The sequence below is a fragment of the Rattus norvegicus genome, chromosome 1 (genome assembly GCF_036323735.1).
Source record: "Rattus norvegicus strain BN/NHsdMcwi chromosome 1, GRCr8, whole genome shotgun sequence".
In the NCBI taxonomy this organism is placed as follows: Eukaryota; Metazoa; Chordata; class Mammalia; order Rodentia; family Muridae; genus Rattus; species Rattus norvegicus.
In genome coordinates, this window is record NC_086019.1 from 239,264,818 (window position 1) to 239,287,810 (window position 22,993).

The 22,993-nt window shown below is 41.2% G+C and overlaps 1 protein-coding gene across 19 annotated transcripts in view; it reads right to left on the reverse strand.

The window, feature by feature from the left end:
* Positions 1–14,176: 14,176 nt before the first annotated feature.
* The window catches only part of Asah2 (N-acylsphingosine amidohydrolase 2), a 107,605-nt gene continuing 98,788 nt past the window's right edge, over positions 14,177–22,993 (reverse strand). For all 19 annotated transcript variants that reach the window (XM_039107021.2, XM_039106988.2, XM_006231263.3 and 16 more), the window contains 2 exons: positions 19,993–20,081; positions 14,177–16,873 (listed from right to left, as the gene is read on the reverse strand). In XM_039107021.2, the coding sequence (XP_038962949.1) occupies positions 16,684–16,873; positions 19,993–20,081 (279 nt within the window). In that variant the 3' untranslated portion in view covers positions 14,177–16,683. The remainder of the gene's footprint in view (positions 16,874–19,992; positions 20,082–22,993) is intronic.

Below are 22,993 nucleotides of genomic sequence, written 5' to 3' on the forward strand. Positions count from 1 at the left end.
TAAACTCAGCAAATGCTGCCTGTAAAATGAGTGTGATGTGGTTACCAATGATTAACAAATACTATAAACAAACACGCGCGCACATGCACGCATGCGCGCACATGCGCACATGCACGCATGCGCGCACATGCGCACATGCGCACATGCGCACACGCCACAAAACAGTACAATGCCTTTGTTTTAGGTCCGTTTCCGTTACTGTGATAAAATACCCTGACCAAAAAGCAACTTCGAGGAGGAAGTGTTTAGTTTAGCTATCAACCCCAGGCCACTGTCCATTGCTGTATCTCTGAAAACAAACTATGAAACCCTGAAGGTACTAGGAAAAGGAGAATGTTTATTTCTTCACAACGTAAAAGCAGATAATTTTTTCTCTTATTCAAAACCCAAGTACAATGAACTAGAAAGTAATTGTCTATTTAGCTTCTCAGTTGTGATAAAATACCCGCTAGAAACTACTTGAGGGAGGAGAGGGTTAATCTGATTGTACTTGAACAGGAAGCTGAGAGAGGGAGGAAGCAGAGAGAGAGAGAGGCTTCACTTCCTGGCTTCCTTTCGCTGCCTGCTCAACTTGCTTTCTTACAGACTGCCTGCCCAGAGAAGCCATCACCATAGTGGGCTGGGCCCTCCTCCATCAATCATCAATCAAGAAAAGGCCCGCAGACATGACCACAGGACAGGCAGATGAAGGCAATTCCTCACCTGAGGTCCCCTCTTCCCAGGTGACTGTAGTTTGTGCCAGTTGACAAAAGCTGACCAGCACAGTAACTCATGGTTAATAAAAATTTAAAATTTTGACCATGAGCAAAAAGTGTTAATGTTTTAAGGAACCATGATTCCCAGGGTAAAATTAACAGACATCAAAGAAACTAAATCAACCTGCCATTTTAGCTGCAGTTGAAACATCAACCTTTTCTCCTTATTTCCTTCTTAGTGAAATATACACGTGTCCAATTCCTCTCCAATGGCAAGACCATGAAGCAGTATGGAGTACTAGGCATCCAAATGTAACAGGGCCCTGCGCCTTAGCACAACCGATTCCATGCTGGAAGTGCCAATCAGGCCATAAAACTCAGCACGTAGACAGCGCCACATGCCAAAACTAAAGTGGAAAACGGTCCATCCAAGTTCATAGTTCTGGGAGTCTCAGAATGTACTAGCCTTGCTCTTCAGCGTCTACAGCCCTGCCTTTGCCTCACGGTTTTGTTATCTGAGGTGTGTCAACACAGAGCATGGTGTTTGGGCTTAAAAGCTCACCATGAAAAAAGGACATTTCTGGGGGTTGAATCAAGGTCCCAAAGACTAGACCTCAGGAGACTGGGGTTCTCAGAGGCCATTGGAGCAAGGAAGAGTATGGTGGTCGGGGGCTTCTAGGGTGAGTGTAACCTGAGTTGTTCCAGGTCCCCAGGGTTCCTTTTGATGGACATCTGCCTAATACTTCAAAGGCCCTGACACATCAACTCCAAAAGGGAACAAATTAGAGTTTGCCTGGTATGTCACCTCCTAGTGTAAGTCTGGTTAAGGTGCCTTCTGGTTGGACATATAGGAGAGGTCACACTTGGCCTCCTGGATCCAGTGTCCATGAGAGTCGATTGATCCCTCTGTCTGTTCAGGTGAATGACCCTGGCCCCCCTGGTTGTCTTTATTGCCTGTCTCTCTCTCTCTCTCTCTCTCTCTCTCTCTCTCTCTCTCTCTCTCTCTCTCTCTCTCTCTCTCTCTGTGTGTGTGTGTGTGTGTGTGTGTCTGTGTCTGTGTCTGTGTCTGTGTCTGTGTCTGTGTCTGTGTCTGTGTCTGTGTCTGTGTCTGTGTCTGTGTCTGTGTCTGTGTCGGTCAGTTCTGCTTCTCTGGTGTAAAAACCCCCTGGTTTGAGGCCATGCTCTATCCCATTAGGAACCTGGATCTTTTCGGCTCTCCCAGATCACCCAGAGAAACCTTGACCTATCCCATTCCAGGAGCAGGAGCACTCGCTTGTTTTGTTGCTTGACTCCTGCTCACAGTCAGGGTTGGTCCCTGTGTGGAGAGGCCAGGCCTCCCATCCAGCCTCTGCCATCTAAGCAGAAGGCACACAGGGACGGGGAGACAGTGTCCCAGTTGAGCCTCCCCCCTCTGCTCCACTCTCAATAGCACCAAGAAAAGAAGAACGTTCCCCTGGGCTGAGCCCAAAGAAAAAAAGAAGAAAGTTCTACTCCTTTCTCTTTTATGATTTATGTCTTCCTTTTAACCAATGATCCATAAAACCCACCATTTTATGAGAAAAAAAAAACAAACAAATGAACAAATAAACCCAGGCCCCTGGGCTGGGCAGGAGGACCACTACCAAATAACACAGCCTGGACCAAACAGATTTTCTCTTCTGTCCAACACTGACTAAGGAAACTTTAAACAACTTTCACTGGGCCCTTTCGAACAGATTACAGACAGCTACTACAAAAGATGTCCTTTGTCACCCTATCAGCAACAGATATTTAAAAAAAAAAATCTGAGAGTTATAAAAGTTAAAGATATAAATAGGCCCCAGTTGCTGGATGCAGCTTAAAGGGTGGTTAACAACAGAGAACTGACTGGGACAGACCTTTTTCATAAACAAAAAGTCACCTTCTCTAAAGATGAGACTCAGACTTACAGATATTCAGCAAACTTGGTGTCTCGCCCTGTGTCAGAAGAAACCAACATCCCAGGACTGGCCTAAATCAACCTTCTATAATTGTTCAACTAACCAGTTCAGCTCCCTCCATTCAGATTAAACAACACCCAATGACCCTCGAAACAAAAGGAGAAATCGACATCCAAATTGCCCAGCCTAAAGAGACAGGCATCCAGGTGCCCTGCCAGTCACCCTGGCCCCTCCTACCTGTGAAGAAACCTGGGACCTCTGATTCTCATGAGTCTGACTCTTACAGAGGAGCGGGTGTTCACTCACTGTCCTGGACCTGAAAGATGTATTCCTCAGCCTCCCGTTGGCAGCAGTGAGCTTTAAAATGGACAGACCCAAATGGGAGGCTACAAAAAGCCACATACCTGAAACAGATGGTCCCAGGATTTAAAGATACTAAATGCAGACTTCCCGCCCTTCTCTCAGAGGTTTCCTGGGGAAATAGGTCCTGAGAGACTGCTGTTGGAGTTGCAGAATGGACTACCGAATTTCAGTTAAGAAAGCTGAGCGTTGTACATCAGAAGCTACCTACCTATCTTGGCTGCCAGTTGAAGAGAGAGGCAAAGGGAGCCTGTGTCTGAGTAACATGGCTGCCATGCTTCTGGTCCCAATTCCAAAGCCCAAGGGACAGGTCTGAGAGTTTGAGATCTGAGAGACAAATACAGCGGTAGATTGCTGCCTTGGGACATCAGCATTTGTGGAAATGGCCAGGCTACTATATACCAACACGAAGCAGGCACTGAGCCACTAACCTACACTCAAACAAAAGACAAAGGGGGTTAACCTAAACTTTGGGGTCATGGAAATGTGGCATATCTGTTGAAACAACAGCCCTGCCTGTCTAAGAGCTTTAGTGGCTACTAATAGTTTAATGGGGAAAAAGGCAAACGAGTTAAATCTGGGTCAAGATTTTATGCCCACAGCACTCCATACAGTGGCGGCCCTCCTCTGAGGAACACCGGAACATTGGCTGTGACCCAAAACTAAGCCCTACTCCTGGCCCGCGCTTGAGTCCAGTTTGAGAAAGCCACCACCATCAATCAGTCCTGCTACCCTCTTGCCTGGTGAAGACCCACAAGTGCTCCTCCGTGATTGTCACGAAATGAAAGATGAAAATAGGTATGTGGGAGCTTGAAGGGGTGACTTTAACCAAAACAACGTGGGCACAAGCCCATAGGACAGAACTAATTGATCTGACCCAAACTCTCAGGTGGAGAAAGAGAGGGAGTCTACCACCATCCACACAGACCATCAGTCTGGATGCTCTCGCTACCAGGCATGGCAGAAGATGGACCTGTGCTCATAAGTAACTTGACCTTTCTTGCTTGCTGCTTTTAATAACCATTCTTTACTCTGTGTTCTAAATATTTTACCTATGGTGTTTTGATAATAATAATAATTCGTGAGACTTTTAGTCTAGTTCTAGGGCTGTTAATTTGGAGTTCTCTGGGGTTTTTATACCTAGATGGGCCTCTTTTTCCCTAGGATTTTGAACTTAAAAGTTCACCCCGAGAAAGGCTTGGTGCTACATTGTGATCATGAACACCCAGTGTAGTCACTAGCTAGCTAATAAAAACTTTCTGTTGGCTTAAACCCATGTTTCAATAGTCTTCTCAGTGAATACCGCACTAACAGTGGTTTCCATGTTACTTTTCCCAGGAGACAAAAGAAACCTTTTTTAGGAGAAATGTCTGACTCTCTTTGAAAGGGATGGATCAGAATGACAGCTACTGAATATAGAGTCAATCATAGTTGGAGTGAAAAAAACAGGTACTATGTGTCTATGACTTTGTGAAATAGAAAAAAAAATATTTACCAAGAAAGCCTTGTTGGAAGCCTTGTTGACAAACAGAAATGAAAGTAACCTGAATGAAATTAAAATGAAGCTAAAACTAACATTTAAATCAGGCGTACTGTCGTGGCACCCAACTGTAGACTCATGAGTGGTACTCATAGGAGGCTCACAGAGCCAAGGTCATCCTTAGCTACATAGCAAGCTGAGGGTCAGGCTGAGAGCTTATATGGGGGGGGGGGGACTAAATAAATAAACAAACAGATAAGGAGCTGAGGTGGCTCCCATAATGAAGGGTTTGCCTGCCATGCCAACTTAAGGACCACATTTCGGATCCCTGGAATCCATACAAAAGCCAGGTGAGTGTGGCAGCCTGCCTGGAATCTCAGCACTGGAGGATTTCCCAGCGAGGCTGCATACGGAGGCACAATCTAGTTTACACAGAGACCTTATCTCAAGAAACACACTGAGGAGTGATTAAGAAGGACACCTGAGTCAACTTCTGGCTTTGAACTATGTGCACAAACAAGCACTCCCATACATGAGTATACATACTACATGCAGATCACACACACACACACACACACACACACATATACATATATATATATAAAGAAAGAAAGAAAAAAGAGAGAGAAAGGAAGGAAGGAAGGAGAGAAGGAAGGAAGGAAAAAGAAAGGAAGAAGAGAAAAAGAAAGAAGGAAACACTTATTTCCGACAAAGAATAAAGGCAGAAGGAAAAATGAATTGATCATAACATAACCAAAATAGACTAGACAACACAATTTTCATGAAAATAAAGAAGAGAAAGAAGGTGTGAGAACTGCTTTATAATAAGGTCAACATAAGAGGCAATAAAAATGCTATGCACAGGACTAGAATGGACTGAATAAACAGAGCCGGTACAAAGAGGCATCCTTTAGACAACCAGGGAAATTTGACCACAAATGATGCATTAGATGGAATTAAGGAGTCATTGAACATATCAGATATGAAAGTGACCTTGTAGTTAAGTGAAGCAAAAAAGCCTTTGTTGGGGAAACTTATTAACTATTTTCCAGAGAAACAGATCAATCTCTTCTCACCCCAGAAAATAAGAAGAAAAGAAAGGAAGAAGGAAATAAAGGAAGGAAGGAAGGGAGAGAGAGAGAGAGAGAAAGAGAGAGAGAGAGAGAGAGAGAGAGAGAGAGAGAGAGAAGAGAGGAAGAAAGGTGACAAGATCAGGAAAAAGTATGAAATTTCTAAAGCTTCATGGTGAAGGGGGCAGTTTACCATCACATCAATTTTCTTTCTAGTAGTGTATGTTTAAATTTCTTCCATAATAAGATGATTTCTAAGAAACATTGGGTGATAGTTGTCTAAAGTTGAATCCCTGACTGGGGTCTCATATATGCTCTGCTGGTACCACAGTAGATGCCCTTGAAGATTGGAACATTTCTCTCCAGTGGGGTCTCTAAAGCCTTCCCTGTTCATGAAACCATTTCTTGAAACTGAAAATACTCACCTTAACATGACCTGAGTGACTGAAAGAGATAAAGACAGCTAACTGTCGTGGCTATTTGTAGCATCGAACTATGGGTTCTTCTGCCATTATTTAAAATCAGGCCATTGAAACTCATTAAGTTCATCATAATTTGTTTCTGGTTTGCCTCCAGGTACTTGAACAATAAACTGACATTTTCCTAATTGCCTAAGAGAATATTAACTTACATAAGACAAAAGGAAAGGACAACTGACTTCAATAGCAAATAAGCATCATGTATTTCCTCTGATTTTGCCATCTCATTAACATATATAAGAGATGTTCAAAGTCTTAGTCATTGCTCATACAAGATCAATTCCAAAAAACTTTCAATATATTTTTTTCTCGATAAACTTTAGTGACTAGTCCATTCCAACTGATGTGTTTGAATTTTCATGATATGTAAATTAGCTTCAGGTTTTACTAAAGCTCTTGTTTCACAGTGGTAAGCAACCCTCAGACCTAACCAATATTATATGACATCAGTTGCTATTAAACAATCTTCTTATGGGGTCAGAATAAAGAACAGAATAGACTCCTAGACCATCCCAATATGAAGACACCTAAGAAATTTTTTTTGACTGATTCCCAAAGAGAAGAAAATCCAGTGGCCCGTGTTGTAGTCTGCTGTGGCTGTCATAACAAAGCATTGCGGAGTCCTTAACTTGGACAATAGAAATGCACTGTCTCACAGCTCCAGTGACTGAAAGTCCAAGATCAGGTTTTTCATGATAAACTAAGAGAGAGCTAGGAGTGCCTTTCTCCTGGTTTATGCAGATTTCCTCGAATCTCTAGCATCTTTTGCCTACAGAGACGTTCTTGTGACCTCTGCCTGAATGATCATACCTCCCTCTCCTCACATGTATGTCTATGAAAGACATTGTTTTATAAACACAACAGGTTATTGGATTATAAGCTCACCCATCTCTACTGTAATGTCATTTAGACAAGTTATAACCAGAATTACTTTGTTTCTAAACTAAGTGACATTCAGAGATGCAGTTGGGGGCAGGACCTCATCTCTTTGGGAGGAACACAATTCAGCCTATACTAGACAAAGAATTAAAAAAAAATCACCATACCTGTCCTGGATGGTTACTAGTGCTATGGTGAAACACTGTGATCAAAAGCAAGTTGGGAGGGAAGGGTTTATTTGGCTTACACTACCACATGATGTAAAGCTAGCCAGCACAACCACTTGTCATCTTGACACACTTAACACTAATAAGCCACAACCTTTCCTTTCTTGTTCATCCCCCAAATTACACATTAATACTGATAATCACAACATAAAACATTTTACAAACTTAAAAAGTCTCACGATTTTACAAATCCAAACACTTTAAAGGTTTGGGCTCTTTTAAAAAAAATCCAAAGTGTCCATTAAATTCCAAGACTCTCAACTATGGTTTCTATAAAATTAAAAAATAAGTTAGATACTTTCCTATTACAAGAAGGAAGAACCGGGGAACAGCTGCAATCCAACCAAAGTGAAATAGAGCTCCCGCTGAGTAAATAGCTCAATGGCTATTATCTGGGATCCACTCACAAGCTCCTGGGATCCTCCAAAGGGCCTGAGACTTTTCGTTCTGGCTCCACATGCTGCAGCTCATACAGATTGCTTCCTAAGTCCAAGCCATAGTCCTGACATCATGCTGGGTTCTCTCACTGCAGCTAGACAGTATTTTCACCAGCAGCCTCTTCAAGGACTCCAGCCCTATCTCGTACTGTCGAGCCCCAACTGCTCTCTATGACTCCTTCATGACTTCAAAATGACTACCACCTGGGTGACTCTTACACTGCCAACTTGGGCTTCCAGCATGAAGGATAATTGTGGCCACCTCTGCAAGACAACTTTTTGTGTAACTCAAGATTTCCAGAAGACTTCACCTTAACCACAACTGATTTTCCAGCCCCAGCTGACCAGTTTCCATTGTCCTAGTAAAGCAAAGGTTTTAATAGTTGTGATCTCTTGTTAATTACAGGTGGCTGACAAGATACCACAAATTCTTCACACAAAAGGCCTGATAGATTCTTTGCTTCCTCTGAAACTTCACGAGCCATGCTTCCATTATCTATAATGCTTTCAACATTCAAGCTTTTACAGAATATTCCACTGAGCTCTTAACACTCAACAACTTTCTAGCTCAGAATTCCGAAGTTCCTCCACTATCTTCCCAAAAACAGCATGGTAAGGTCTGTCACAGTAATACCCCACTCCTGGTACCAACGTCTGCCTTAGTGAGGATTACTATTGCTATGATAAAACACCAAGAGTAAAATCAGCTTGAGAAGGGAAGGGTTTGTTTGGATTATACTTCTATATTATAGCCCATCATTGAAGAATGTCAGGAAAGAAACTCAAACAGGGCAAAAACCCAGAGAAAGGAGTTGCCGTAGAGACGAGAAAGGAGTACTGCTTACTGCTTTATTCGTCATGGCTTGCTTAGCTTGCTTTCTTGTAGAACCAATAGACCAGGGGTGGCCCTACCTACACTGCTGAATCCTCCTCCATTAATTATTAAATAAGAAAATTCCCCACAGGCTTCCCTACAACCTGATCCTACAGAGACATTTTCCTATTTAAGGTTCCCTCTTCCCCAATGCTCTAGTTTGTGTGAACTTGGCATAAAACTAGCCAGCATGGTATCACTTCCCACAAATCAGCTGGTAAAAATCTGCCCCTCTAATATACCAACTTACAAAACAAAGTTGGTATGTCTTGGCCAGAGAAGAAATTACCTAAATGATGGCCTTTCTGGGATTCTACTAAGCACATTAATTGAAGTTCACATTCCAGCTGTTGTAATGGTGACACATTGTTGTAGAAACTTACTTTTCCATCATTTGGGATTAAACAAACCCAAATATTGTTTGACAGTTCAAAACTTTTAGGGACCTGGGTATTTTCTTGTGCCATTGTCATCTGTTGACTTTAATGCAAAGTTCCCATCTTTGGCTGCCCAAGTTCTTGCCACCATGTTCCTTCTACATCTATAAGGAAGGGATTTGGTCAGTGGGACATATGTCTCTACCTTCTGTGAGTGCACACGAGGAGAACACCATTGTTTATCTCATCCCTTTAAACAGAATTTAGCAGATAGCTCTCTCCACTGCCAGGTGCCATGTTTTCCTCCTCTCAGAACCAATTAAAACCACCTCAGCGGGAGAATGGTGAGCAGTATCTCTTCCACCTCATTCACCCAGCATGTTTCCTCAGCTCCTTGCAAACTCCTGTCATTCTTAGCAAATAGCTAACCTCAAGCCTCAGAGGCTTACTCTGCTCTGATCTCCTGAGGTGCCGTGCAACCTCCAGTGACTGGGCTCTCTTGAGGTTCTTCCTCCTCATTCTTCTCCACTTCCCATTCCTTCTTCTTAATAATAGTGTTATCTGGACTAACTCCTCAAACTGTCCCACTTTTTTTTAAATGTGACTGCTTCCCTACCATCCAAATCTTCCGTTTCCTCCCTACGATTCTCTCCTTTTAGCAAAGCCTCTTTTTCCCCTTCTGGAATCTCTCATCATCATTTGTCTTCATTTCTCTCCAATGTCCCTACTCTATAGTCACCAATGTGTGCTAGTTTCCTAAATCAGATTGTGGTCAGTGTCCTGGATCTTCTCCTGTTTACCTTTCTCTAACTTGGGTTGCTATAACACCTTAAATAATATTTTCAGAATTTCACTGTCTCTGTCCTACTCTCCCCAATCTTGTCTCTCAGACAATCAATATATCACGTGTTTTAATTGTATCCATTTCTGTACCAAGACCCTTCTGCATCATTCCTAGATCAACTTCACTGATTCTTATTCTACATTCCTTCCTCTCTAAGTCTAGATCACAGCCAACAGGCTCTACCTCCTTCTCAATCTATTTCAGACCTTTCAGACTATGCTAACATGAGGTATCAAAGCAGAACTTGGAGAAAAGACTTAGGAAAGCATAGGGACATCCAGGACAATTAGGGTTTGGTTCTCAGAGGAAGAATTTTGGCTTTTAGTGTCTACCCTTTTCCATATACATCAATCAACAAAATGAGCTGCCAGGCCAATCAAACATCTGCATACGCCAAGTGTGATGCCAATGGCTTTCCTCTTACTCTAATCTCATTACCAAAAAAGGATAAATATGCTTCTTTTAGAGATTAAAAAATTGAAATGAGGAGGCTGGGTCTTTACAAAATGACTTTACTCTGGGGCTTAACACACACACACACACACACACACACACACACACACACACACACACACAGTGTGTACTTAAAAACAAAATAAGTCTTCAAAAACAATTTACACAAAGCCTGACTCTTTTTAACAGTAGAATGGAGACTCAAGCCAGGTACTTCCTAGAACACCCTCTCACCAGCATTAATGTCAAAGAAACCAAAGGTCACTGATACTGTCACCATTTTACAAACTAAGCAAAAAAGTAGCCTTCCACGAATAGAGTCACAGCTAAAGCCCATGTTTTTCTTCTACTTTTCACAGCTTCCTATTTACATCTACATCCCCAAACCACCCTCAGTCTCCATGAAACTCTGTTACATTTGCAAATGATCAAGAGGAACTGGTAAAAGAGGGACTGGGCATCAAACAGGTCAAGAAACACTAACATTTATGTATATGGCTTGGTTTCTTTTTAAAGTATTTATGGAATATTAGCTAACCTCTGAGCCTCCTCTAAAAAGACAGAGGTATTCACAGACTGTGCTTGACACAGCCTAAAAGACTAGAAGGAGGGAAGGACCTTCAAAGGAGGCATGGATCGGATCACCCTTCAGGCAAGAGGTTTATCAACAACCTGACAATCTAGGGCAGAAACTCAAGGAAAACTTCATGCCAGCCAGGTACGCAAAGCATGTTCTTTTAAGGTCTCTTGTGTGAGGAGAGTAGGGAAGAGAGATGTTGTGCCATGAGAAAGTGGGTACCAGGTCAGCTGATCAGGTTAACAGAGCATTCCTAGGCTGGAGCAGGTGGTTTAGAAAGTCTCATGATCATTTCAGCATAAGAAGTACCTGGAAACTTCTGCAGAATGACAGGGCCTATTTAATATGTAACCTCATCAGGCAGGGAAGCGAGGGTGTTCTCGTCCTACATTTAGTAAGGCCTGTTGGACCTGGAAGGCATCCTTTCAGGAGGTGCAGGTTCCGTGATACTTATCAGATGGAAAAATAAAGCAAAGAAATCACAAAGCTGGTGAGATCCGCTCCTGCCTTTAATCCCAGCGCTCGGAGGCAGAGGCAGGCCGATCTCTGAGCTTGAAGCCAGTTTGGTGTCAGAGCAGCTTCAAGATAGCCAGGGATACACAGAGAAACCCTGTCTCAGAGAGAGAGAGAGAGAGAGAGAGAGAGAGAGAGAGAGAGAGAGAGAGAGAGAGAGAGAGAGAGAGAGAGAGAAACAAAGAACAGTAAAAGGCATATAGAAAAAAAAATGTTGGAGTCTTGTGGTTTGCCCTGAAGTTACTGTATTTTGATGCTAATTCCTCTGCCCCAAGGACAGCTGCTTAGTCAAGGACTCAGAACTCAGGTGACTTCACCAGAACCACCTCTCCATTTAATTTGTAAAGTACTGGTGAGGGGCAGGTACAGGATAGAAGGAGGCCTGTCATTGGAGGAGAAGGAAGGATGGGCGGGAGAGAAGTTTGAAGGAAGAGGAGGAGACTAGGGGAGAGAGACAGGAGGGAGAGAGGGGAGAAGCTGTGGCAGGACAAGATGGCAGGTGATGTTAAGATTCTGCTCTGTGTATTTACAGATTGTTATTAATGTTCTCAAGGGATGGATAGTACCGGGCATTTTATGTTTAAGTGGGCAATTATATCTTACCAATTGGATCTAAGATTATTGTGTTGTGTGTTCTTTGTGAGGGTTTGAGTGTAGGAAAGTGTGCGGCTGGGATGTGTTTCCGCCAAGATATCTAGCAGATATCTTGGGGAACCGCGGAGTGAGCCTAGCGGGATAAAGGACAACCATACTTTAATATTTTTATATTTTTACAACAACAGAGTCTTAATAAATTCAGTTCAAACAGAAAGGCAAAGTCATAACCCATAAAGACAGAAGGATGAGGTGCCACCAATGTCATGGTTAACTAAAGTTAATGCTTTTGGTTATAAAAGATGTGCTTTATTATTGGAGCATAGGGCAAATACATTAAAGGAGATCTACATCATAAGAGATCAGTTTCAAGGAGAAATTGCAAACAGAAACCATTTGTTACGCATGAAGACAAATTCAGTGTTACAGTCCTGGCCAATGTCCTCTTATGCTCTAATTATAGTCTGGATAAAGTACTTGTTATTTCCCCTACCTGGTACCTATCTATAATGTCTGTACACCTAACACAGTGCACTGATTCTTAGTGTACACTCTATCACTCCTTGGTAACTATGTCAACAGATTCTCCTCTCTCCTCATTGTAATTCAGACTAACATTGAGTATCAATGCACAATTCTGAGAAAAGATTTGGGAAGCATAATAACATCTAGGCCTGTGATGATTCAGTTCTCAATGAAAGAGGCTCATCCTGTACAATACTTGGCCTGTGCACTAGCACAAATCAATATCCCCTTTCCTTTGGCTAATTCTCCATCTACCTTAGGTCTTAATAAGGTTATTTCCCAGGAAACCTGCTGGGAGGGATGTCTTCCCAAACTGTACCAACTTGTCATCTCTAATACCATGGATACTATGACAGTGGGGCCATGATGTACATTGAGTATCTATTGACCTATATGCTTTATGCTTTAAACTCCAAGCTCACTGATTAAAAAAGACAGTGGTGTAGCCTTACCATGTTTTATCCTCAAGATTTAATCAGCCACAAAGTACAAACGCGCCCAACACAAACTTACTAAAGAAGTACACTTTCCGGTGGAAATTTCAGTTCCTTTTGACGATTGTGGTTCTGATAGCTTTTCTGAGATGTATCTCCTAGGGTAAAACTCACTGTTATTGTTACAAAGAACAAATAGGTTGGGTGTAGGTATGGTGAGCTCTAGGTGTGGCCATAGATGGGACCTGAAAAGTGACGTGATAGTGTCAAGAGCTGATGCCTGATTTTCCATCCCTTCCTCTCCAGGTCACAGGTTCCCTTCCTTCAATGATGGAAGAATCGTTTTTAAAAAGAAGCTACGTACAGATGTCATGCATATATCCTGGGTCAAGAAGTAAATAAAGTTGTAAAATGCTTTGTTTGCTTGATATACTTTCAAAAAGTTGCGTCTCTTTATCCTCGCTATCAGGACTTGCCTTTGCTTCTCAAAGCAGAAAACAACAAATATTCTTCCAAGGCTCCCTTGCAGCTATGAGTGATCACATGGCACAGTCCAAGAGAATGGAAACAAACATAAGGGGTATTCTTCGGTATTCTTCTTGTGTTCTTACTAGTTTCCACCTCCCAAAAAAAGATACTAAACATAATCTTCCTCCCACCCTTTACTTCAACCTGCAATTAATTGTACAGGACAATCTTTTGACTGAGAGGATAAGCCATAGAATTAATATCAATATGCTAAGAAAAGTGTCAGTGGGTAGCTAGAACATACATGAAATGGGTACCTCGAGAGTTACTGCTCTGTGAGATTGTTTACAGTCTGAACTACTGTTGATCAGGAATATCTTGCTGCTTGCAACTAGATGTTATCTTGACTCTTTGTACAGGGAAATATAGGTTTCCTTCTCTAGGATTTTATCAGTTAGAGATTCCAAAAGTCAGTTTAAACCAGCAAGTAAGAGCGAGTGCTTAGGAACCACGGGCATCATTTTGAAACACTGAAGTTATAAAGGCATCATCTAATGATGGTGATTTTTATTTAAGAATAAAATCCACATTTTAATACCAGGGGAAAGCAGTAGGCTGGGTTATTCTGGAAGAGAAACATAAGATGGCAGATTGGGAAAGGGTACCCATCAGTAAATTTATTCTTGGTCTTGCTATCCAGAATCAGATCATAACTTTATAATTAGCTACCTGCCAAGGGAATGTCTCAGCCGCCCAAGAAGTCCAGGAAGCACCTGCTGTACACGTTTTACCAGCACCAGACTGTCAGAGGTTGGAGGGAACTAATCTGCATTCAGATTAAGTGGCTGTCTATCTGCCAAGGTTATTTCTACTACCCACCCCGGCCTCAAATAACATGGAGTCACAGCCCTCTTCTATCTCGTCTTCAGAAGTCTGCATTACCTCTCATTACAAATCACTGTCCCCAGACATTTTGTCCAAGTATAATTCTTAATTTATTATTAAATATAATCTTGAATGCTGACAGTTTTTTACAGAATGTTCATCAAAAAAAAAAATAGACCTGGAAAAGGAATTACTCTATGCTTCTGAAGGACTCACAGAATCCTTGAAATCAGAGCAGGCAAGGCACAGCACAGTAAAGCACAGACAGTCAGACGTAATAAACAAACCCTTCTCAGAAACAGTGCTCTCACCACCCCAACCAACCACTTTCCACATCCAGTGCCCCTTTTCAGAAGTTCCTCCATGTAATTTGGCTCCTGAAGCTATTTCTAGACAGAGACATAAACAAGATCTGTGACTTTACATGAACTGACCAGATTAGTTATCTAGTAAGTTTCCTTTACGTACAGGTAAATCACTATGGTTGGATAATGCAGGGACCTAGTTGGTTTTTTACAGATTGCAAACACTAGAAGTACACAGGCTGGAAGAGACTAAGTCTACTGGGAAATTATGTTTCTGTGATTTATTTCCATGCAGGGCTGGGCATGTAAATTACTAGTGATGTAGTAGCCACTGTGGCATAGTTATCAGTGAGAAAGGAGAAACTCCTATGTAGACTTTGAAAAAAGCTTCACTGGAGAGAATGGTGATGGGAAATAAACCCTTGTATTGTTCTGAGTCATGAGAAATAAATTTTAAATAATACCATGGGAGTGTGTGTGTGTGTGTGTGTGTGTGTGTGTGTGTGTGTGTGTTGTTCTTGTTCTTGTTCTTGTTTTTGTTCTGAGATCAACTATTTTGAACCTTGAACATAATAGGGTGTTCCCTCCCATCAGGAGACATGTTCACCACCCTTGAAAATCCAGATCAGTTTATTCTTTAGCAGTTAATACCCATAGAAATGCCAAGTGGGAAATGGAGTCACCAAAAAACTCTCCAGATGCCTTTTGAGTCAATCTACAGTGTTTAAGTAGGTAAACCATAGGGAAAATAAGTGAAGGTATACCTTACCACTATTGTTTATAAGACAAATTTAGTTTTGAAATAAAGATCGGTTTCTCCTAAAATGCTTTCTTTTTACCTATCTACAAAAGTCTGATTGGTGTTCAAATATTGACTTCATTAGTTAATCTAAGTAATTTTAAATCGTACTTTCAGACAATTCATGCTACATTGCCCCATCACATTCATTAGACTGTCTAGATCATAATTTCTAAAACATTACTTTCAGATTAATATTGAAAAATTGTTTGGGCCCTCTTTCCTCCCAAATGAGAATACCCAGCCCAGAAGACACAAAATAGAGACATGAGCATTATAGTTTTCAAATGTCTCTTCAGAATTTATATGTCTGGTTGAATATTTTACCCTTCAAAGGAATCATCTACCCAATCATCTCATTATGATGATGTCTGTAATTGTGAAGACCCAGGAATGGTACAACATTGGACATGTGGTTTTAAATAACTATTCAGTGATCCCCATGAGGGAGTGAGTAGCTGATGAAAGAACAGACAGATACATTTAAAACTTCCCCCTTGATGACTACATTTCCAGCCTTCATACTTTTGTTTCAAAATCTAAATTCAAGGCAAAGCTTTGTAGTGTGAGGTACGTTTGATTGGTGAAAACATTTTAAAATCACTTAGAGTAAATTTGGGGAAGAAGAGACATTACTTAGCAGGATAAGGACACTTTGAGGAATACGAGGCATAGTCAAAGCACTGCAAGTGACATTCGCATAGTTGGACTTGGGAGGCAATTCCAGAAATGATCTGAGCATGAGCAATGACCCTGAGCCAGGCAGATCCATTCTAAAGGGAGTGATCAGAAGGACTATGCTTGTTTGAATGCAAAAACAAACCAAAACCTGGCATGCTAATTTCCTGGGTATATTTTAGCTGGGCTCAAATATTTGTGGTAAAGTTACATGTTATTTTGTAACTATAACCAAGGAAAAATATATAGTAACCTTATTCTAACCTAATGAGAAGTAAACCTCCTTTTTCCTCTCTGTAAAATCAAGTATCATTCTAGAGGACTTCTAGAAAGCTCTCTAGTATTCTCATTTAATAAGTCTATAAATAAATAGCATAAACATCATTCACATATCTTCACATACTATCACTACACATCAGGGATTTCATATTAGAGGGAATTATCTCTTAAACAACCACAAAGCTTCAAGGAAAATCATGCTTTAGATAAAGATAACAAGGCTTATGGTTACCAGTGGCTCTTCTCTAATATTCTCTTGCTCACTGATAACTCTCTTTATCTCTGCCTCTCGCTCGGTCGCTTGCGTGCACACTCTCACTCTCTCTCTCTCTCTCTCATTCTCTCTCCCTGTTACCATGCATGCACCTAATCACACAACAACACAAACACATACCTCTGTCCATTCACAATAAACAATCTGTCCCTCAAACAGAGACAATTACAAAAATTAAACTGGTAGTTCACATTTGTGTGAAATCACTCTATAATGTGCACAGAGAAAAGCTGTTCTTCAAGATCTGTCAACTTTTCACTAAGTAGTGACAATTTCAAAAGGGGAAGAAATTCCTTCAAATGCTAGTATGACAGCAGGCTTTAGAAGTTCCTGCTTCCGATTGTGTCCAAAATATCTGATTCTGTAGACTCCAGGGAGGGCAGTATCTGGAATATGCCAATGTATTGTTGCATTGCTCAGACCCAGTACTCCCTTGTGCCAATAAAATCTGTTAATAGAAAACAAACAATAAAAATTAGAATATTGCTCTTTAAAACGTGTGATTCTTCATCCTGCATGCAAGCCCAGGCCTCTTTCCTACCAGATAACTTCAACTTGCCCATGTAACATATAAACTGCAGGCCTAGCCTGCAGTATCATCTTATGCTAGGACCTTGCCAGTAAGTTCACCCTGCTACCATCTTCTTCAGTCCTCATATCTACCCTGAGTCCCACATCTAATGTCCCAGCCTAGTCTAGTAAGCCACATCCATCTGGCCTACAACTCTCAAGCTTTGGAAAGGATGTGCACTCATTCGAGTTCCCCAGATACTGCTTGATTCTATCACACCTGCACTCTGGACCACTTTCAGATTGAGTCCAACTTGCACATCCTATGCTCGATCCCTGCCTGCTTATGTCCACATTAGACATAAAACCCAACTGAGGAAGTCCACATGCCTGGGTCTAAGCAAGCAATGTGAAAGAACAAAACAGTTTGTCCTTCTGGTAGTCCTATAGAAATTTTCCCCAATGATAATTAAGTGAATAAACCCCAAGATATAATGTTTAAAGAACAGTCATGAAGTTCATCAGAAAACTAAAGGACTTTAAAGAAGACATAAAGAAACGAACCAATGAACCAATGTACTTAAAGAGAATGGATGCCTGCCTGAGTGATGCCCAAAGCAACACACACACACAGACTCTCTCTCTCTCTCTCTCTCTCTCTCTCTCTCACACACACACACACACACACACACACACACACACACACACACACACACAGAAGCCTAAAGCTGAACAAAGTAATGAGGACAAATCCAGGATTTGAAAGAAGAATTCAATAAATAGAAAGAGAACTCAAACTAAAGATTGAGATGGAGCTGATAATAATCTGAATAACCCAACTTGACTCGCAGAATGAATGGATCAAGAATGATATAGAATATTAGCTATATATAGGTATTAGCAAAGTATATGAAAAAATAGGGAAGGGTATTCAAAAATTATGGGACACCAGAAAAAAAAAAGGAACAACTTTTCAAATTGTAGGCATAGATGAAGAAAATTTCATGTCAATAGAATAGACATGATGTTCAACAAGATAATAGAAGAAAACTTTCCTAAGCTAAGGAAAGGCACAGTGACATAGCTAGAAGAAGCACACAGAGCAGCAAATGAACAAAACCAGTAAAGAAACTCACTATGGCATATCATTGTTCAAACACTAAATATAAGAAACAAAAGGTGAGTATCAAAAGATGCAAGGGGGAAAAAACACACACACTAGTCGCATGTGAAAGAAACCCCATCCATATAGCATCAGATTTTTTAATGTGAATTTCAAAGACCGGAAGAGTTTGAAGCAATACATTCCAAGTTCAAAAAGGCTATAACTACCAACTTAGACTATAGCCAGAAAAATCTATCTGCCACAGAATGGAGAAAGAAAAAGTTTCCATAATACAAAAAGGCTCTTGGTCACTAAACCAATCCTAAACAGAATACCAGAAGCAATACTTCAGATTCAAGAGAATAGCCTTAGCCAAGTGACTGTAGAAAGAAAGCAGATAAAACTATAATTACTAATACAGAAATTACATCTAATAGCATAACCAATAGAAAGCAACAAAATGATACCATACAATCTGTGCACACCATTCAACAATAACTTTAAATATAAACGGCTTAATTCTCCAGTCACAAGACAGAACCTAGGTGAACAGAATTCATCTTTATGTTGTCTATAAGAAACTTGCTTTATCTTTAAAGTTAAAGGATGAAAAAAGCATTAAATGTTGTCCTTATAAGAGTTGCCTTGGTTATGGTATCTGTTCGCAGCAGTAAGAACTAGATAGGACACTCCCAAACTCTTTCTAAGAAGTCAGCATCACGCTAATACCCAACCAGATAAAGACACAATAAAAACAAATGTAAACAAAAGGCTGATATCCTTGGGGAACATAGATGTTTTAAATGCTCGGTAAAACACTACAAATCATATCACAGACACATATAAAAAAGATTATCCACCACAATCAAGTTGGCTTTATCCCCAAGATGCAGGGAGAGTTAAACATACCTAGCATAAGTCAATAAATATAATCAATCACCTAAACTTAAAGACAAAAAATTGCATGATCATCTCAATAGATATAGAACATGCTTTTGACAAAAGTCCTAGAGAGAGAAGTACCACGGGAAGATACCTCAACATAATAAAGGCTCTCTATGGCAAATCCACAGCTGACATCATCCCAAATGGAGAGAACTTGAAACAATCCCACTGACACAAGGAGTGAGAGAGGGCTGCCCATTCTTCTCACTTGCTTTCACTATTGTGCTCTAACCACTAGTTAGAGCAATAAGCAAGAGAGAGAAATTACATGGATACTTATGGGGGGGGAGAAGGAGAAAAATTACTCCTCTTTGTCGATGATATGCTATGATACGTAAGAGATGCCAAGATTTCACCAGATGCCTTCTCAAACCAATCAACAATTTCAGCCACATGGCAGTAGACAAAGTCAAGTTCCAAAACCCAACTTTGGCTTTTCTAAACACCACCAACAAACACACTGAGAGAGAGATCACAGACACACTCCCATACACGACCATGTGCAACAGGGTCAAAGGAAGTCAAATATCTAGGAATAAACCAAAGCAAGGAGGTGAAGACCTCTACAATGAACGCTACAGAATCGTCTCAACTCTGTCACCCAGTGTACGTCTTAACCAGTTTACAAAAAGCCTGGCTAGTCTTTCCAGGAATCCCTGTGACCATGAAAAAACAAAGGTCATGGAAGCTGGATGGGGCCATAGCTCAGAGATCCAGCGCCTTCTTACCCTGAACCGGACTCTACCCAGGACACCACTAAAATCAAAGCCAAAGGTGGCAGCTGACACCTCATTAGTACCTAATCCTAAAGAAACCCATACTGTGCTGCTTCCAGTCAAGATAGTCAAAATGGAGTCTAATTAATCAGTTAAATGTGGCCAGGAGGAGCCTTGGGAATTTTCTATGATTAATGTTGTGTACTTAGAAGTCTTTTAGTTTGTCCTTCCTACATGGTGAAGCAACTGTTTTCAAAGCTTCTAAGACAAATAATCAATAAACGTGTTTACCTCGTCTCCCAGGAGGCATCGTTATGCATTATCTGCCAGTTGGCTACAGAGTCCTCGTATTTCTCCACAGTGAGGAAGGTTTGATGGGTCTGAAATACAATTAACACCACTTATCAAGCCCAAACACTTAGAGAGAGATCTGGTCTGCACTGTCTCACCTCGCTACATAGCATCCCACCCGTGCCTGCTGCTGTGCGCGCACAAACGCTAGGATTTTACCCAAATAACTAAGTAACCCTTTCATGCAGTGTCTTCAGAGTGATCGTTTACACCCTCCCGATAAAATGGAAGTTTAGGAATTCTAAAGAAGCATAATTATGGTGTTCACAGCAAATTAGAGCTGAGAAGAAATTTAACGTGAAGTGAGATTTTAAAAAGAGTGATAGATTTTCTCCAATCTGCAAGGAAATGGGACTTCAACTCTCTCTCTGTCTCTGGGTAGCTGAATTATTAGTTACCATGCCTTCCTAAGTCAAAAATGCATTAATTGCCCCTGTTCTGGGGTTCTAAAGACACCTCTACTAAATAATAGATACCTAGAAACTGTAACATAAGCTATAACGTTCAGTTTCTATACTGAAAGAGGACTAATAAAACAATTTGTTTCACACCAAGAGTCTGGCTGTGAATAAAGCCAAGAGTCGAATAAGACGAAAGCTGATAAATGAAATGGCCACAAGACTTTAATACAGCCTCCCTTAAAGACAGGCCTGCTGGGGCAGTGGAGATGGGCCAGCGCTTGCCCCAGGACCAGAGTTCGGATGCTCAGAAACCACAGCCTATGACAGAGATGCCTATAGCAGTGCAGGGAGGGAGACAGGCGGACCCCTAACGCTCACTTGCTAGCTCCCTTAAGGCTTCAAGTTCAGTGAGAGGCCCTGTCTCAAAAATAAATAAAGTAGAGGGTAAGTGAGCAAGAGTCAATGTTGGTCTTTGGCCTCCATGTGTGTGCACCCAGACCAACTTTGGTAAATGCATTACTTATTTATGTTTTGGTCACGTCATTGTCTAAAACAATTCTGCAATTGTTCAATTGATACCTGATATTTTGATAAAGATATGCTCATAATCATGATGGCTAATCAAGAAATCTTTTTTTTTTTTTTGCGTAGTCAAGGCATAACGGCCATGGGGGAGAGGGCTCAGACGGAGTAGTAGGTATGATGGGTCCTAATAAGTAGGTCTGGAGTACAGGTTGGAAAACACACCTCGGCCTTTAACAGGGACAAAGCTAGTGATTACCTTTTCCCTCTTCCCTGTCATAATCTCTGACAGGTACAATTTACTACAAATTGAACGTTCTGCCACTGACAATAAGACAAGCGACTGAACAGCAGTGAGGATTCAATTAGCTGCATGCAAGGGTACATACAAAGCATCCAGCCTGATACTTGTAGACAGCGGTTAATCAGCGGTTAGAGACAGTGATAACTGAGGTTTGCAGATGATCACAGGACGCTAGACATTGTTTTGCACCACCTCAGAGTATTGTGAGAAATGAAATCTATTCTCATTACGATGCTGTTATCCTGTTCTCACAACAATGGTGATAAAAGGACCCTGAGGATGCTGGGCTTGATACAGTATTTCAATCTCTTCAGAAAGCAATGTGAGGAGCATGAGCGTGGTCTGGTGTGGCTTGGCCACAGGTGTACAGCAACTGTCCACACATTAGAACATTTCTCCCAATCCTTACATGGGATGATATTATATTGCCACATGTCTACCACGGAAGTAATGACGTTTGGACAGACAGAAGTGACACAGCTCATTTGGGAAGAAAACACTTTGGATCATAAGTGATTATGGACCCCAAGGAGACTGGCTCACAATATAATGATTACATCCTCAGTCAGGGGAGGGAAGTGCTAACCCATGCGCTTCATATGCCCACTTTCCCCTAAAATTTCTCTTCAAATTCTGTAGAGTTTGTGGCCATGGTTTGTCATCTTCTCTTATTTTGTTTAGTCCTTTAAAATATTTGTTTATTTATGCTATTGCGCTTGTAGTGAGAGGGGTGTGTGCATGGCACAGAACCCATGTCAAGGTCAGAGGACACCTTGTGAGAGCCCAGTCTCTCCCTCTTCTATGTGGAGTCCTGGAACTGAACTGGGCTTGCTGAACAAGCATCCGTACAAACTGAGTAGCTTTACCATCTAATTTCCTTAGTTTCTAATCACAGTTGTTATATAGCAATGGCTAGCATCCAACTACTGATATCTCGCCTCTGCTTCCCAAGCTCTGGGATTACAAATCTGTGCCACATCTGTCTGTCCAGATTTTTGTAGACAGAACCTGCCCTATTATTGATTGCTTGTTGGACATAAGACAGTTCTAAGGAAATTACAGAAGGTTAACGTGATCTCATTTCTACACACTGTGTGTGTATATGTGTGTGTGTGTGTGTGTGCTTTATCATAAATATAATAGCAAAAAAATTAGACATGTTTTATAACAAATTCTTAACAGTAATAACTCTAAAAAATAGATTTGTGGGAAGAAATGTTCTATTTTACAAATATGCTACTTGTTTCTACATTGGGCACATATTTTTCAAGATTAATAAATAAACTTTTTTTTAATGTTCCAGTAAAGAACAGGAAATGAACAGTGTAAACTAACGAAGAGCACATGGGACAGAACCTCAGGGCAGGTACCAGTGTGTGATCACCCCGAAATAGAAGAGTCGGGTCCAGAGTTGCAGCGCCGGAGGGGTCAGAAAGATCCCCAAAAGGCAGGGAAATCATGTCCTTTGTTTTGACCTTTCAATAACAAACTCAGTAAGTTCTAAATTTCAATATGTAAATGAGAATGTCTCTAAATCCTTATCTGCTGGGGAAGCAGTGTGGTCCTGGAGGATCTGTCCTACACACGGCCCTGTAAGAAGTTAATTAAATCTTCATGGGTTTGTGTTCCACATCCAACTCCACACTAGCCGTCCCCACGGAACACTTTCCCACCTCCACAAATAAAGTAGGGGAGAAGCCTGATACATTTTTGG